This window comes from Trichosurus vulpecula, chromosome 9 (assembly GCF_011100635.1).
Source record: "Trichosurus vulpecula isolate mTriVul1 chromosome 9, mTriVul1.pri, whole genome shotgun sequence".
NCBI lineage: Eukaryota > Metazoa > Chordata > Mammalia > Diprotodontia > Phalangeridae > Trichosurus > Trichosurus vulpecula.
The window spans coordinates 159,430,893-159,449,032 of NC_050581.1; the positions used below are offsets into that span (position 1 = coordinate 159,430,893).

Here is an 18,140-nt window from a genome sequence, read left to right on the forward strand (position 1 = left end):
AGAAAAAGATACTTCTTACATTCAAGTTCATGGACGGGGCCCCTGATATCTGTACATGAACCCCTCAGAGATCTGTGGGCCTCTTTCTAAAAGAATTCTTGCACTGGATACTCTGTCCTCCCTTGTCTTCAAAGATGTCACCTTCTCAGAGTTTTCCTCCTGCCTTCCTATGTACCTTTGCAAACTACTTATCCTCTTCTCTACCTTTAATATGGGTGTGCCTGTCCCACACTCCTACTCCTGTTCCTTTGAGGATAATACGGGGGTCCATAGGTGAAGATAATTGCATATAATGTCAAATTCTTTCAATGTAATGATCAGTTTTGCTAAATAATTTTCTCTTCCTCTTTTTCTTTAAAAAAACTTTTTATTATAAAAAATGACTTTCTTTGAGGGAGAAGGGGAAGAAGAGAAATGTAGGTCATGTAAAACCAAAAGATAGCAATTAAATAAATTCTTAAAAAAAAAACAGGCTAGCCACAAACCACTTCACTTTGTTCTCACAATGACTTTCTTAAAAATTCAAATTACATCTAACATACTTCTTCAGCTCGTGTAGAAAACAGTGTGACAATAAATTGAGTGTTGGATTTGGCATACCACCTCTGACATTCACTAGCTCTGTAACCATGAGCAAGTCACTGAGCCATCCTAAGCCTCAGCCTCCTCATCCATAAGATGCATATAATAGTAGTATCTACCTAAGAGGCTTGTGGTGAGGTTCAAATGAGCTAATGTATATAAAGCACTCTACAAAGTATTATATTTTGTGGTTGTTCAGTCATTTCAGTTGTGTCCAACTCTTCTTAATTCCATTTGGGATTTTCTTGGCAAAGATACTGAAGTAGTTTGCCATTTGCTTCTCCAGCTCATTTTGCAGATGAGAAAACTGAGGCAAACAGGGTGAAGTGACTTGCCCAGGGTCACATAGCTAGTCAATGTCTGAGTCCAGATTTGAACTCAGGAAGATGAGTCTTCCTGACTTCAGGCCTGGAACTCTATGCCCTATGGCACCACTCAGCTGCCCCACAGTTCTGTATAAATGTCAGTTGTTCAATCTAATTCGTTTTATTCTAATTCGTATTTATTTATGAACATTGAAATCTTTTTTCAAAAAAAAAATCTCATTTTCTCTTTTCTAACAAACCTGGGTGACAGAGTCACAAGTCAACCCTGCCTCATGCACCTAGCTTGAAAGTGGGCATCCCCAACCTAGGACGGTGTTCAAGCAACTTTTATTGAATAATGTACACAAAAGAAATATGATCCTGTTGGAAAGGCCCTATAAGAATGCAGTGCCGTTACCATTAGTCATTTTTCAATTAGTATAATGTGTCATCCTTAGCCAAAGTGGTAAAAGACAAGATTCCAGAGGACCATGAAATTGCATTTTTGCACACTGTGTTTTAAACACTGCCAACACCATCCATTACCACTATAGCATTAGGTGGCTAAGCCTTTAAAGGACGACAGCATTACAAAGAATGAAGCAATAGTGGTCTCTTGTGGGAGAACACTGTATTTGCCACTGAAATGAAACACACACACACACACACACACACACACACACACACATACGACAGTCCGAGCTGTCTAAATCACAAGAACATGGAACAACAGGATAATCATTGATTTAGACCTGGAAAGCATCTTGGAAGCCATCGAGTCCAGGCCTTGCATTTTCCAAAAGATGAAATTTAGGCCCAGGAAGGTTCAGTGTCTTGCCCAAGGTCATATAGGTAATAAGGGTCCAAGCAAAGAACCTAGTCTTGACTCCAAAGCTAGTAAGGGGTCTCTTACTTTTATACAATTCTTTACCTCCCCTTTCTCCCTGCTCTTTCCCCCTTTTTTTTTCCCTTCCCCTTCCTCTTTCCTTTCCTCTTCCCCTTCCCTTCTTTTTCTTTTCTTTTTTATCACCTAGGCTAGAAATCTAATGACCACTCACTAACCCAATCCCACTACTGATCAGCACGGGCATTTTGACCTGCTATTTTCCAATCTAGGCCATTCACCCCTTTTTAAGCCAGGATTCACCATATTAATGCCAGACTTAATATGGATACTGGATTGGCTTCAGCCCTTAATACAAGCTCAGAATTCCTGAGCTTAAGTGATCTACCATCCTCCAGGATTACTGAGGTGGGCCCTATTTCCACATTTCTACCCATATGATAAAAGTGACCAATTTGATGATTAGGCCTTTTGCTGACTGGTATATTTATCCCTCCAGACAAAATAAAGGGCCATTCAAAACCATTAGTATTGGTGAATCTGTCTTCAGGTAATCAGGATAGATAAATCCCTAGTCAAGCGGTATTTCAATCCAATTTGATTCAAAGCCATTTAACAAGTATAAGATTTGTGTATATAAATCATGGTTCAAATGAAGCATGGAGCACCCTGGTAAACCATCTCAGCAGACCAGCTAAACCAGATTGAGAATACCGACAGGCCTAAAACCTGTCTGTGAGTTAGTTAGGGGCAGTTGGTCTACCCCAAGCATGTAAAAACTTCCCCTGGCAGAATGGGCAGATGAAAACAATTTGTTGCAATAGCCACATAGGCAGCTGAAGCAGGTTCTGTGGAGCACTTAGAGCTTGGTTAGACATTGAAGTCAGCAAGGCCATCACTCCATCAGCGCCTTCACCAGTCACCCTGACTTTTGTCTTGCCCCTGGACATTGGTGATTCTGCAAGAGAGAGTGAGGCTGAAAACTTTGTACAATTCTGCCTCACTTAAATCTGATACATGTGCAAGTCAAGACATCACTCCATGATATCACTAACATTCTTCAAAAACAAAGGACCAACAGCAATAGCTCAAGCAAGAAATAATCATTTAAGACAGGAGAACAGATGGCATAATGTCTGGCACATAATAAGAGCTTAATAAATGGTTGTTAAGTGACTGACTGACAGATTATATGGCCAGGGAGAAAACAGAAAAAAGAAAAGAGAAAAAAAGCCCAAGGAGAGAGCATTGGGGGACACCCTCTCCCCTCAGAAGAAAGGAAAAAAATGATGCATCATCGGATACTGAAAAGATGGAGAACCAAGAAAGAGCAGTGTCATGGGAGTAGGAAGAGAACCCTTCAAGGAATGTAGGTTAGTAACAGTGCAATATGCTGAAAAGTCATCCAAGAGGGTAAGGACTTGAATTTAGCAATTAGGAGGATAAAACAATGAATTCATGAGTATTCAATAACTATAAACATAGAAATAAAGGTACATTAATAACAACAAATCCCAGCATAAATATACAGAAAAAAAAGTTTAAAGAGGAAGGGGTGCCATGGAAACAGATGTTTTTTAAATTAATATACACAAATTTATACATTAAAATATATAACAAATTTAGAAGATCTATGCAGACTCTTTTTATAATCTTTTGTTTCATTTTATTTTTTTTTATTTAATGGGTTGTTTCAAAATCATGATTTTTTAAAAAGGGTGAGTCTGATCAATACTATTGTGTGGGAGTGTGGAATAATAGATGGACAGTCCTAGTGCTCTACTGGGATTCTCCAAATATAAAATGCTCTAAAGAAAAGTCCCCAGCTTACTTGGTTGACCCTTTGTGGAGGAACTGTGGAAGAATATAGACAAAAAGGCATGAATCAGCTGAGAACTAGACCACCAAAGCAGATCTCGGATCCATGGAAGCCCTAAAATAAAGGGCTTAAATTTTTTTCCCCTTATCCACTTTTTTCCTTGATTATAGTTGTAGATACTCATCCTTGGCAATGAAAGCTAAAATTAAATTCTTAATAAAAATATATTATTGAAGACCTTGTAGTGAGAAGTTCCTGAAAAGGGGTGAGAATGGAAACCAAGGAGAATGCTGGTGAGGGAAGCAAGGCATAGAGTATAGACTGTTTTCTCTAGAAGTTTTGCAGTAAAAAGAGAGAGATTGAGTGACCACAGGAGGGGATAGTACAAACAGGCAACATGGTGAAGCACAAAGAAAACCAAATGTGGCACCAGAGGATCTGGGTTCAAATCCCCTACTTATTACCTGAATGACCTCAGGGGAGTCATTTATCCTCTCTGTGCATCTAAAGTTTCCACATTCATGAAATGATGGAATAGGACTCAACGGCCACTGAGGTCCCTTCTGGTTCTTAGCCACTATGACCCTAGGAATTCGGAATCTGAGGGTCTAGATTTGGTTCTGGCTCTGTCAGTTAAAACCTAGGGGACCTTGATCACTGGACTTCTTTAGGCTTCAGGTTCTTCCTCTGTAAAATGAGGAGGTGGGACCAGATGACTTCTACTACTCCTTGCAGCTCTAAGCCTTCACTCTAGTCAGAAGTTTTTATTTCTTATTTTTTTTTTTAGGAGAGAGAAGACCTGAACATATTTATAGGCAGCGGGAAAGCAGTCAGTAAGAAAGAAGAAATTAAAGATGAGGGGATGGGGTAGGGTTGAGGAGTGGAAGCAATGGCAGATGAAGCAAGGGCTCAGAAGAGGTGGGAAAGGATGGGATCAGGAGCCACACATAGAGTTAGCCTTAGCCAGGAAGAGAGCCACCTCTTCTTCTAAGACTGAAGAGAAAAGGATAGGTCGGGTCATAAGGAGGTTACCTTTTCTACCTTGTTGCATACTGTGAAGACAATGGGTCACTTTTCATATACCCCGAGCCCTAATCTAAGGCCTTGCCCATGGTAGATGTAGTAGTCTGTTGACTCCAGCCAAAGTGTATAACAGAGGAAAAAAAGAAGATAGATGATGGGTGGCTTCAGCGTTCTCAGTAAAGTGAGAGATGGATCATTTACTAAGAATGGAGGCTGCTATTGTTCCAATAGTGGTCATTACTACTGATCTGTCCAGCCTCTCAAGGATTATGATAGGGCAAGAAAGAAGAGTGAAGCAACTGCCCCCACGCATATGGCCCAGGAAGAGGCCATCTCCAAATGACTTTGCCAACCACCAATTTTCCTGTCCCTCATCCATTTCTCTGGTCAACTGGAACTCTCAGTCTCATGGTTAGTAAATTCCCCAACTCTCTGTCTCTTTGTGTCTGTGTCTGTGTGTGCCCTATAAACTCATTGAGTCCATAAATTAAGAAACTGAGGCCCAGAGAGATAAAATTAGTAAATATGTGGGGGAGGATTTGAACTTCAGCAAGCCCAGCACCCTAAGCACTATACCACACTGCCCCTCTCCATGGATTGAACACATGGAAAGGAAACATTGAGAGAGATTTAAGGTCTCTGCCATAATCCCAGTAAGAATCTTGGGCCAGGCCAAGGCCACAGTACTAGCAGTAGTGATAGCAGCACCTCCTGGGCAAGAATGGCTCCCATTTTCCTAAACCCTCTGAGGGCTGAAAGATCTTATTTAAGATAACAGAAAAGGAAAACCCCGGTTTGGGAGGATGGGGTATGCGAAGGGACAACCTGCTACTGTAGGTTCAAGAATGCAATTGTGCAGAAGTCATCTACATTCACCATATCAGGGAGGCAGTCTGGTACAATGAATAAGAACACGGGCTCTGGAATCAGGCTTGGGTTCAAATTCCAGCTTTGCCACTCACTATCTGTCTCCTTGGAGAAGTCCTTTTTGCTATCCCCAGGCCTTAGTTTCCATCCTTGTAAAATGAAGTGGTTGAATTTGATGACTTGTAACGTTGACTTTCAGTTCCAAGTTTGTAATCATAGCTTAAGTATTCACTTGGCTTTGTTTCTGTAAACATAAACTCATGATGTTCAGCCAAGGGGAGTAGGTGGATTGTTAAGGTCCCTTCCAATTCTAAGATCTGAGGCCATCCAGTCCAAACCACAGCAGAACAAGACACCATTCTTTAAAATGTCTGTCAAGTGTTCATCCAGTCACTGCTTAAAGATCTCCAATGATGGGGTAATTTACCACCTCCTGAGCCAGCCAGCCTTTTCTACTTTTGGACAGCTCTTACTGATGGCAAACTTCTCCTTATGTCTGAGTCCTTTTTCAGCTAGAAGGCTTCCTGGTTTCATCTTGGTGCATTTAAATGATTTCCCAGGATTTGGAGTCAGACAGAGTTTACTTAAATGAGTCAAAGAGGGTGGGGGTAGGTGGGTGGGAATGGAGGGAAACATGACATTTTCATCCATAATGAATAGAGCAAAACTAAATTCTTGGCCAGGACTGGCTTCTGGGGACTCTTTAGACAGCCAACTCAGGGCTGTGACTATTACCTCCTTTTATGATAGATTTTTCTCACTATCATTTAGCTAGAAGTCATTTCTAGTATCTCAGGGGTTCTTCTCCACTACTCATTTTTCCCCTCATAGAGCCTCATTAGGACTAGTTAATTTATCAGTTTGACTCAATTCATAAATCTCTGCCACTCCCTTTGAAGACCAGACTTGTTTAATCAATCTCTAGGAAACTTGAAATTATATCATGTAACCAGATTCATGAGAGAACAAAATTCCCATATAAATGAATGCATAAAGAGCATTCAAATAAACAATTCTATCGTTTATTAACTTTTCAGGAAAATTATACAGGGTGTCCCAAAAGTCTTAGGGCTGTTTTAGAATATTGAGGTTTTAATAGCTATTATTCCTGTTATTTGGACACCCTGTATTTCAAAGTACCACATCACGATACAGCTTCCTGACATTGAAGAATGTCAGGATATTCTTCAAAGAATACATCTTTGAGGCCCAAGCACTTCAGAGAGCAACTTTGGTTTCATATTCCCAGAACACAGGTTCAGCCAGAGCTATAACCAGGATGGGGTAGCCCATCATGGAAAAGCCATCGGGGAGACCATCTGGTATCATGAGAATACAGGCTCTGGAATTAGAAAGCCAGGCTTCAAATCCCAGCTTTGTCAGGTCTTTCCTAGATGCTGACATGGGTTTGGGTAGGATTTGGGGAAGAAGGTAGGACCCAGGAAACGGTGAAGGAGCAGGGTCATAGGTCAGCAGAGGCCAAAGGGCAAAGTGAGAAAGCTACCCTTTTTCAAAACGTAACCATACAATACCATCACCACCCTATCTTCCTCTGTATGCCCTAATGGCTTTTGTCCCCAGTCTCTAGTGATATCTCTGGGTGAAGCTATTGGCTAAACTGCCCTCTAAAGAGCCCTCAAGGAGACAACTCGACCCTGGCAGCTTTTTTGATGGGAACTATATAAAGGCAAGCTCATTTTCAATTTTGGAGGTCAGTAACATGACTATGTTTTGCGCCCACAAGATGAGAAGCAGGTCCTCAAGTACTGCAAGGGGCTGGGGTTAGGTTGTGGTGGGAAGACGAACACTGATGTAGCCTCACTGATTCAATGGGAGGCATGTCGGATTTACAGCCACAGAACCTGGGTCTGAACGCTGCCTCTGCCAGTTACCAAGTCACTGCACTCCCCTAGGCCTGTTTCCTCATTTAGGAGGTTGGTCTACATAACCTTTAAGGTGTTTCTCATTTCTATGACCTTGTAATCATTCTCTAAGGTTCATGGCATTGACTTACCTGAGATGAAGTGAGGAGCTAGACAGAGGGTTCAGCGTCCCGCCACCTTGACAGGTATGGTAACTGAGGCCCAGAGGCATCAACTTACCCAAGTGGCCACAGCGGGATGTGAATCCAGATTCTCCAACTCTTAATCAGGCCCAGGGTATCCCCCAATGCAAAACTTAAGCTAGGGCCATTGATGGCAAGAAAAATTAACCCAATCATTTACGCTGAATAGAAACCAACAGGCCTCCTACTCTGGGTGGGGCTCTGTAAGCCAGAATGTTTAATTAGGCAGGCTGCTCTATTTCACCCTATTCCATATTACCAACCAAAATTTTCCTGGAAAGGGGAAGGATCTGTCATTCGCAGAGCTGGAAGCACCAGGCTTACTTCTTCTTTGCAGGAAACTAGGTCAGAATAATTGCAACCAGCTGAAAGGAAGTGAACTCAGGTGCCAACCTCAGAGAAACATTCTTTTCTTCCCTCACAATGAAGGGCTCCATTTTCGAGGAGTCAGTAACAGGGCTAAAGAACCAGACCTCAGAGATCTAGTCAAACGCCAATGATGAAGCAGCATGGTGTTGGGGAGAAGGCTCTGGCATTGGAATCTGTTTCAGGTACTTACAAGCACTCAGACTTTAGGTCAGGTATCTAACCTCTCTGGCTCTTGCTTGCCTTATCTGTAAAAGCAGGAAGTCGGACCTGGGGCTTTTCTTAGGCCCCTTCAAGCTCTATGAGACCTTATTTTATGAATGAGGAAGACAGAGCACAAAGGTGTGAAGTAATTTCTTTACCCAGGACCAACAGTGACAGAAACAGGTCTTCTGATTCTGGAGAATGTCAGTGTAGGATACTTGGAGTCAGCAACTCTCACTTCTGCCAGTTCCTGGCACATAATAAATGTATATTGATTGATTCTGACCCTGCTTTTAACCCTAATTCCAACCTTGCTTCAATATCTCACACACATGCATGCATGCAACAAAAAAAAGGTGACAACTAAAAAACAATCTTTTAATGAAAATTGTAAAAATTCTAATAAATTTCAAAGAGCAAGATATTCATTAGGATATTTATAAAAGAACATTTGGTCCTCTTACAAAACAAAAAAGCTCCCCTTTAATTTAAATCTATTTCTTATTTACATAGATTAAACATATCATTTATAGTTGCAAATTATATTGCACATTACAGAGTGAGAAGCACAACAGACCTGTATATTCCAACAAGTCGCCCCAGCCGTTTTCAATTCTCAGTTTTGCAAAAACAAACTTGCTTTTCTAGTGCATAATAAATAAAAATGTGCCCTATGTTTTGCTATTTAAAAACAAAAACACACCTTCCAAAATCCTTCCACCCTACCTCTCTCACCTCTAAGGATCAAGAGTTGAGGAATGGGGCTGACTTGGGAAGTGCCATGGCTACCTGACATTTGACCAAATTCACATTCATTTCAAGTGTGGTCACTCTTCAAGGCCTGCTCCATGGCCTGACTGGTGACCAGTTTATACCCAATTTGATCTCATCTTAGTTGGCTTGCTTGTCACTTATGGTAGGGATCACAGGACTGACCGAGCCTCTTACTTCTAGGAGGGCCCCTCAACTGCAAATCAGAGGCACAATGGTGGGAGTCAGAAGACTGGAGACAGAGGAGAGATGGTTATTGCAACCATGATGGGACAGCTCCTTGGACCTAGCAACAGACTTTCAAACCTTCGATTAAAAAAAAAATACACCCTGGAATGCTTAAGTAGAAAAGATGCAAGACATTGCACTCACAGCACAACACGAAGGAAGACTTTAAAATTCACCAGTAACTGCAGCTGGGATGATAGGCAAGGCTACCTTATACCCCTCCCACACCCACTCCTGATAGGGGAGAAAAAAATCACTTATTGGTACTGTTAAACTATTTGTATTAAAACATCCAAATTAAATAACTACTAAAGCTTTCCTTCAAATGGAACTGCATATATATTTCTTTAATCATTAGTTGTTTTGTGTGTGTGTGGCTTTGTTTTTTTTTTAGAGAAATTAGCTAAAGGTTTCAAAACACCTACATCCTAGTGCACTGTGAAAACCAAGAGATTAAGGGAGGCCACTACTTTAAGCAATTTGGAGGCAGATGGCAGCATGAGGCCCCCTGGCAATATTTGATATTAGGAAAGTTGATGGCACTAAGGGAAAGTCTGAAAGTGCAGTGAACCCTAACTTAAGGTCAATGCTGGAAGACACCTTTAAAAACTATAAAGAAATTTTTTTTCCCCAAAAATTTGGGGAGGTCTGACTTTGGTCATGTTTTTGATGTACAATAACTGTACACTATAATGCTTTCGGACTTTGGACAGAGACATTTACAAAACACTTACGGATGACCAATTGACTGCCCCCTGCTTCAGAAACATTGTATGCCACACAATCAGCATCACCATATGCAGATGACACACAATGATATCAATCCTCTCTGTGGCCAAATAAGCAAGAAAATGTCCTCTCTCTTACCTTTCTTCTGCCTTCTGAGAGCTACCTTTCACTGATGATACAGTGAAGTAGCAAGGTTAGTGACCATCGCAAAGCTGGGGGCAGCATTGTTTTTATTGGCTTGTACTGGCACTGATGAAAGTGGAAAATGAAAAGTTTACCCACACTCACACCTCATTAATATTGCCTCTTTTAAAAAAAAAAATCTAAATTCTAATAACAAACCAGTGACCCTATGCACCACAACTGATGCCTTCCCAGATTAATATTTGGGCCTAAACACCTAGTTAGGTAGGACATTTGGGCTTGGGTAGAGCTAAAACAATTGGGGTTTTCATGAAGCCACTCACCAATCCTCAATAACACTTATGTACAAAGGTGCAGTCCTGGGAGCTGTTTCAGGATTGGAGCAGTATGTCCCTGAGTTGCATAAATAGCTCAACAGAGGAGTGGATCATGATGCCAGGCACAGATTCCAACACCAGGAGAAGAAAAGAGGTGATAGACATGCTAGGGGAAAGGAAGACATGCAGAACAGAGGACTGGAAGAGGATGTTACATGACTGTCTCCCCACTTTGCCATGGAAACCTGGGATGCAGAAGGGACAAACCCAGAGGAAGAGAAAGTTGTCTACTCTGGTTCCTACCCAGATAATACACACTATCTGCTCCTCCTCAATGCCATAAAGGTTTTATCTTAAAGTTGGCTGGAGAAGGCAATGTGTGGGAGTAAACGTGGAAAAGGAAGGAGGAGTTAATTATAGAAAGTCAAGGAAGACTTTTTTTTAAAGCACAGTATAATGAATGAATGCTCTATCTACACAGCAAATAACTGTAGATAGCGATTCAGAACAGAATAAGGTTTTTGAAAATTAAACAGTGAAAAGAGCAAAACATTTTATGTTCCTGCTTTTAAAAAAAAGTGTATCCTACATAGTAGCAAAGAGTTTTAAAATAAGCTGACAGGTTTCTGAACCACATTATTAAAAATATCCAAGAGCTGAACCTTACATCTAATTTAAGAAAATTTAAACCCCTAAAACTTATAAAACTTATTCCCCCCAAAAAAGGAATGAAAAATACCCCAGTTGGTTGATAAATGTCAGGATTGGGATACCCTTTGGGAAAAGGGTAACAAAAATCTGAAGTGGCAGCAGTGACTAGGCAGGAAATACCAAGCAAGGTTGAAGTTCACTGTGTCTGATGGGCCCAGATCACAACCTCTGATGGTAATACAGTTTTCAGATCAGCTATTAGAGTTCATTTCTAGTTTGAGTTCGCTAATAACAAGTGTGAATCAATCCATGAAGGAAAAACACTACCACCAGAGTTTTTTGTTTTTTCCTAACAAGAGGAGGTTTTCACTTACTTCGCTGAAATGAAATATTGAAAGGTCCATGCTGTCCTTTTTCCCACCACCACTACCAAAAGTCATTCCTAAGGAATAACAATCTATCCATTTTTTCACTGTTTTATTCCAGCCCTACCTAGTTCTATGCTAACACCATGAGATCCTAACACAAACTGAGCCTGCTAAAAAGTAGAAGCAGCTTAGATTTTCAGTGACCCAGAATTGAGTCATCATAAGGCACTGACTAAAAACTTGGGCAGGAAAAATGCCCAAACCATGTAAGAGTATCATCCTGGTCATTTTCTCTCCTCATCTCCATTCAATGAGCACTAGAGATGAAATCGAACAACCAAAAAAAGGGGCGGGGGGAGATTTTTTAACCCAAACATGGTCAGGATCAAGAAGCATGGCCAGCAAGCATGACAACAATTGAAGCACTTGAAATCATGAAAAGCCCGGGAGGAGCACTAAGCAGTTCTGCTCTACCCAAAAGTTCTGAGACTACCGGAGTTCTTCTGGAGAGTCCATGTTACATTAGATTTTAAAACAAGGTAATTTCTTAGTTCCATGATATGATCCTTCAGAAGCTATTGGCTGAATTCAGACATGGCAGTAATGATCAGTGAGGGTTACTCGGTACACTGGTGGCAAAAGATGGATTTTCTTTTCTTTAAAAATAAACGTAATCCAAAAGCAGGACCACACAATGGCTTACTGATGAGCTAGGAGACAACCTAACCATTCCACAAGAGAAAATACTGCTGTTTCAAGAAAAGAAGTGAACCCAGTAAACCCTTCTGCAGCGGGATCTTAACCATAACCCCACTTCAAAGAGGTAGCGCCAGCCTCTATAACAACAGGCAGCCACTCCTCAATACTGGCCTTCACGAGCAGTCTACTGTAAAATCAGAGTCATCACTTCAGCTTTGCTCAGTGATGACTGTGTTCAATAAAGGGACAATCTATCAGCTACTCTTGATTTCAAATCTTAATAAAGAAATACAGGGGACCAATTTTGGTTGTGTTTTGAACTGGAGAGAATAATTAAAATATGCAAGAACAGAAAGCAAGTACGTTGCTGGCCAGACCTGCCATCATCATCATTATTCATGGCCAGACTTATAGTCCTTCTTCCACTTCAGTTAGAACTTTGTATTTGTTTGTTTAAAAGTCACCATACAAGGTGATAGCTCAAATCAGGCCGACCATCTGATCAATCTGTCTCATGTAGACACTCTTGAGGGGCAGAGAATACCTTCTCTCGTCGGGAATACGATTGCACTAGAAAGAAAAGAAAATTTTGGGGAAAATTAATGCTTGAATTCCAATCCCTGGCCCACCATTTGCATGTAGCATGACTGGCTATGAATTCCTACCCTTTAGTACAAAGAATCTATGGAAGAGGCAGCTAATGTACTGGACAGTGTAAAATGACGTCATAAAATATAACCTGAAAGGGATTTTTGAGAAAATTTAAGTCCAATTCCTTTGTTCCAGAAATAAGGAGACTTAAGGCTCAGAAAGCTCAGCTTCTCCAAATCACACAACTGTAGTTGGTGGCACAACTGGGCAGAGAGACTGGTTCTCTGACTCCACAATAAATCCTAGAATTTGAGATGGTAACTTAATTGTCTAAAAACACCCCTCCAACCCTACCACCGCCTATACTGGAATCCTGTTTCAAGTCTCTTCCTTTTGCCACACTGATATTCACAGGGCTAATCAAACACTAGAAATTGTGTGCTGAAAGCATTTTAAACAGCTATTTTGGAGAAAAGAAAAGGACAAAGCACAGGGTCCATCCTACAGGGTCCCACCCACAGGGTAGAACTGTCTCCTCTAAAGTTTTCAATACATAACATGGTTCAGATAAATAATCCCAAACACCTAGTATTGGCATTATTCTGACAAATAGGATTTTTCTGTTGGGAGATGGTGAAGAGATGAGACAGAGACATTCAGAACAGAGTAGAATTAAATGATTCTGTGAAACTCTGGTTTAGGCTGATTTTAGAGGCTGCCCCACCAAAAAAGACTAATTCCACCTTCAGTGAAATATTAATGGCAACCATATTAAGTCCTGCCTTGCTCCCATCAGAACCTCACATTGCTTAGTAAAGCATAGTTTTAAAACTGGTTTATCATACCAAACAGCCAAACCTGAAAACACCCACCTCCAATTTAAAATTCCAATTAATAGTAATTGCTTCCCTGTCCCTCCCTCCTCCCACCTCCTTAATAACTGGTCATCACCAGTATTTTTTCCACCTTCTAACCTCACTCTTTTAAAAATGCTTACATTTGGGGCAAATAGGTGGCGCAGTTAGTAGAGCACCGGCCCTGGAGTTAGGAGGACCTGAGTTCAAATCCAGCCTCAGACACTTGACATATTTACTAGCTGTGTGACCTTGGGCAAGTCACTTAACCCCAATTGCCCTGCCTTCCCCCCTGAAAAAAAAAAAAGTAAAATAAAAATGCTTACATTTAGGCTTGAATTGATAACTTTTAACTCCAAAGGTTTGGGTCTAGGCACATGTTTTTCTTCCTGGTGCTCCCCTCCCTCTTCTGAAAGGGATTTTTTCCAAGGAGAGTTCCGAAGATGTTTGTCCACAGACACGATATGTCCTTCAGTAGTAAACATGTATCTGTTTCCAGACTGGTGCACTGGATTCTCTTCATCAAACAACTAGGGAGGGAAAGGAACATGATGCAATCCTCAGGCAGAAAGCCATATCCCCAGAACTGACTTAGGTGCAAGACTTCCTCCCTGAACAATCACTTAAAGAAAAGGGGCTTTTAGGAAAGGATAGTAGCAATAGAAATGTACCACTGAATATGTCTGCTCTTAGTGTATAGCACTGTAGTTTTATAATAGAAGGGGAGGACAATCTGGAGTTGGTCATTTATAGGGAGGAGAAGGAGACATGACATGCTGGCTAATCATAAGGAATTCACTGAAGGTGATCAGTTTGACCAAGGGCATTGGAGACTCAGAACTCTCAGACACAGAATCTTAGGGATGGAAATGATTTCGAGTTCAATTCAACTCAACAAACTCAGGCCCCTGTGTACCAAGCACTGTACTAGGTGATCTTGTGATTCAGTTAGTAGAGAAGACCTTCCCTACACACACACACACACACACACACACAAATACCAATGACAAAAGCTGATTAATACTAACTACATCACAGAGATGGCAAGCAAAGTGCCATACGAAGTTTGGGGAAGGAAAAGATCAATAATTTGGAAAGGAACAGGAGAAAGATGAATAAAAGGGAAGATTTCTTGAAGGAGACAGTTGAATTAATTTGAATACATGGGATATGCAGCAAGAGTACACAGAATATCATAAGCAAAGATACAAAGGCAAAACAATACAAGTTTATATCAAGTTCTTCAGTCTAGTTAAGCGTGCAGAGAATGAAGAGGAGAGTGGTAAAAAAGAAAGCAGAAAAAAATGAAGTGGTCATTAAGCCAAAGAGTTTGATGTTTATCACTTGGCAATTAGGATCTAAAGAAGGGCTTTGAGCAAAGCAGTAGCATGATCAGATTCATGCAGAAGGACAGCCAAGTGAAAAAGTTTCACCAGGAGAAACAATAGAGCTAGGATGGCTGATCAAGTGGTTACTGCAACAGTGGTAATGACAACCTACATTCTGACAGCAGCAGTGGGAACAGGGAGGAAGGGATGCAGGCAAGCTGTTTCAGAGATGGAATCTACATGATTTAGTAAATGATTACAGAAAAGAGGTGAAGGAAAGAGAAAAGTAAAAGATAACACCAAGGTTTTGAACATGGGAGACTGGGCAGTACAGTGACAGAAATGATCACATAGTAAGGATTAACAGGTTTAAGGAGAAAGATAAGCATGATTGTGGACATGTCCACAGGACAATCAAATAGAGATGCATGTCGTTGATGGTAGGGGTGCAGAGCTCAGGCGATGGGTCCAACTTGGAAATCAGATATTGAGGTTAAGTAGCCATGGGAGAGACAAGATTGCCAAGGGAGAGAAGGAGGGGAGGAAAAGAGGGCACAGGCACACAATTCAGAGCTGGAAGCAATCTTGGAGGTCATATGGTTCAAGCCCCTCTATTTAGACTATAAGGAATTGAGACCCAAAGAAGAAAGTAGCCTGCCCAAGGTCACAGAGGTACTAACTACGAACCTGCACTCTGATCCCAAATGCAGTACTCTTAACCACTACCCCAAACTATGTTTTCAGGACTTACTGGAGAATGCACACACCAAAAGGTAACAGACAAGCAGCAAAGGAGAATCGATACGAAGGAGCATCCAAGAGGAGAGAGCAGCCAGCCTCAAATGCTGCCAAGAGGTCAGTGAGGATAAAGACTGCAGGATAAAGCCATCAGAGTTGGGCACCTGGCCACTTTGCCAGAGGGATAGGAATGTAAAGCAGATTTTAAAGTGTGGAGGAAGACAAAGCATCAGAAAGAGAGATCTTTTTCCAAGAAGCTTATCAGTAAAGAGGAAGACAGACAAGTTAGATTGTGACACAGGGGCCAACGGAAGACTCTTTAGGATTAGAGAAACCTCGGTACATTTGCAGGTATGAGAAGAAGCCAATAAAGGACATGTTTAAAAGAAAAGTATTGAGTGAGAGGAAGGGGAAGATAGCTGGAAAAATATTCCAGAAGAGGAAAAAGGCATGTGTTCAAGGCATAGACAGAAGGTAAGCCACCAACATGAAAATTCTGTCATCATGCACATTTACCTCACTGAACTGATGAGACACTAGAGGCTCAGAAAGGATAAGCTGTTTGATAGAGATGATCAAGTTAATTTGGGGAAGAGCCAGAACTAGCACCTAGTGTTCCAAATTCTTGGTCCAGTGAATTTAATTCACAAGTATGCACGTGTGTGCGTGTTCCTTTTTTTCAAGCTGTCATGGCTACATGATTAGCATATCCACATGCAGCTCTACACCAACACAGCTGCTAAGTGCCAGCATTTGGACTTGGCCTCAGATTTCCTGAATCCAGGGTATCTCACTTGTTCATATGTAAAGACAAAACCCATGAAAATCCACTGCTCTTTAATTCCTCTGAACCCTGGTACCACTGCCTCGGTTACGGTTTCTTGAGCAAGGGACTACAACACTGTTAGGCTTGGAAGACATTCTTGGTGTGTGCCCGTCCTGGATGTCCTCACTCCATTATTTTCTGTAAAATAACAATGGGAGTGGAGATGGTGGAAATCACAGTAGAAAGACAGAAGAAGGGGTGTGTGTGTGTGTGTGTGTGTGTGTGTGTGTATGTGTATGCACACGTGCGCATGTGTTCAAGTCGTACCTCTGACTTAACCACTCACTAGCTACTAGCTGTGTGACCCTGGGCAAGTCTCAGTTTCCCTATCTGTAAAATGGGAATAATAATAATAGCATTTTCCCAGGGTTGCTGTGAGGATAAAATGAGGCAAAATTTATAAAGCATTCTGCAAAGCTTAAAGCATTATATAAATGCTACCTATTATTATGCTGTATGGGGGGGGGGGGAATAAGGGAGAAGGAACAGTTATAAAGTAGAAAATATACCTGGATAAATGGATGGCTGGAGTGTATGACCCCAACAAGTTTAAAGATGGGCCAGGAACCAAACCAATGTCACAAACACTGCTCTAAGCTTTATTGAAAATGCTGTCATTAAGTGAATCACTTGAATGCAATACCTACCAGATACAAGTATTTACAGGTCTCACTCAGGAAGAAACTTTCCATCCGGTCCTCTTTTGATTTGTCTATGACATGATGTAATGTAGCATAACCACATCTGCAAAAGAATTGTGCTTTTAATCATTCTCTCTACGTAACTAGTAAGATAAATTTCCTAGATATAGTCTTCTAAGAGACTACTAACCAGACTCCACACAACCACATGAGCTTAAATACTCTCTACTCTTGTTTTGAAAGGGCAGTAAACACACTAATGGGCTAATCTAATGCCAATGGAATGTTCTGCAATACAGACAAGACCTGGTTTCATTTTTGGCCTCAATTCTTAACTGTAGTAACAAAAGACAATTTTAAGAATTTTTTTAAAAGCCACCTAGAATTTGATTGAGGAACAGTAATTAGGCTATAATTGGTAGCAGGTTATAACTTGCAAAGTAGTTACCAACAGCAAGATGATGCTATCATTGCAATCTGAAAGTTTACAAACTAGAACTGGAGACTTTACACCATGGGATCTTAGAGTAGGCAAGTACCTTCGAGGTCAACAAGCTCATGTTAAAGAGAAAAACTGAAGCTCACTTGTCCAAGGTCACAAAACCAATTGATTATGGAGCCTATATTAGAACCCAGGCCCCCCAACCCCTCATGCTGTGCTCTTTCAAAGACACTGCCTGCCTCCCCTTTTATTTGCAAATGCAATATAAAACAACATTTCACAAAACAACTTAAAACAGGGCCCAAAAGTGGCCAACAAAGAGAAAGGAAGGAACTTTAAAACTGACTTGACTTTTGTATACTTTTCCAGGCTCTGAAGAATATCCATTCCTACATGGAGATAAAAGGGATTCTTGGTTGCCTAAAAAGAACAAAAAAATAAAATAAAATAAAAGGAACATAATCTAGCAAAAGAAATAGAAAAATCACTTTAAAACATATATCAGAAAGCCTAGAGCATTGAGTAGGGAGATACTAATGCTGATCAAAGGAAGGTAGGCACAGAACAAAATTAATGTTTTGGGGTACTTCAACAATATGGAAGAATTAGGAAAAATTCATTTTTTTATATATCACCCTAATCCACATCTATAGTCTGTTTTGTTTACGTTTTCAATGGTCTCAGAACATCTTGCTCCAGGGATATTGACTTCTGGTCTCTGGTGAGCATAAAGTCAGG

The 18,140-nt window shown here is 40.9% G+C and overlaps 1 protein-coding gene across 1 annotated transcript in view; it reads right to left on the reverse strand.

Annotated features, from left to right (window-relative positions):
• Window positions 1-8,432: 8,432 nt before the first annotated feature.
• Window positions 8,433-18,140, reverse strand: part of EDEM1 (ER degradation enhancing alpha-mannosidase like protein 1) — a 40,177-nt gene continuing 30,469 nt past the window's right edge. Inside the window, exons 9-12 of the mRNA XM_036738142.1 lie at window positions 17,749-17,822; window positions 16,967-17,063; window positions 13,754-13,957; window positions 8,433-12,552 (exon numbers count right to left, since the gene is read on the reverse strand). Coding sequence (XP_036594037.1) covers window positions 12,463-12,552; window positions 13,754-13,957; window positions 16,967-17,063; window positions 17,749-17,822 — 465 coding nt within the window. The 3' untranslated portion in view covers window positions 8,433-12,462. The remainder of the gene's footprint in view (window positions 12,553-13,753; window positions 13,958-16,966; window positions 17,064-17,748; window positions 17,823-18,140) is intronic.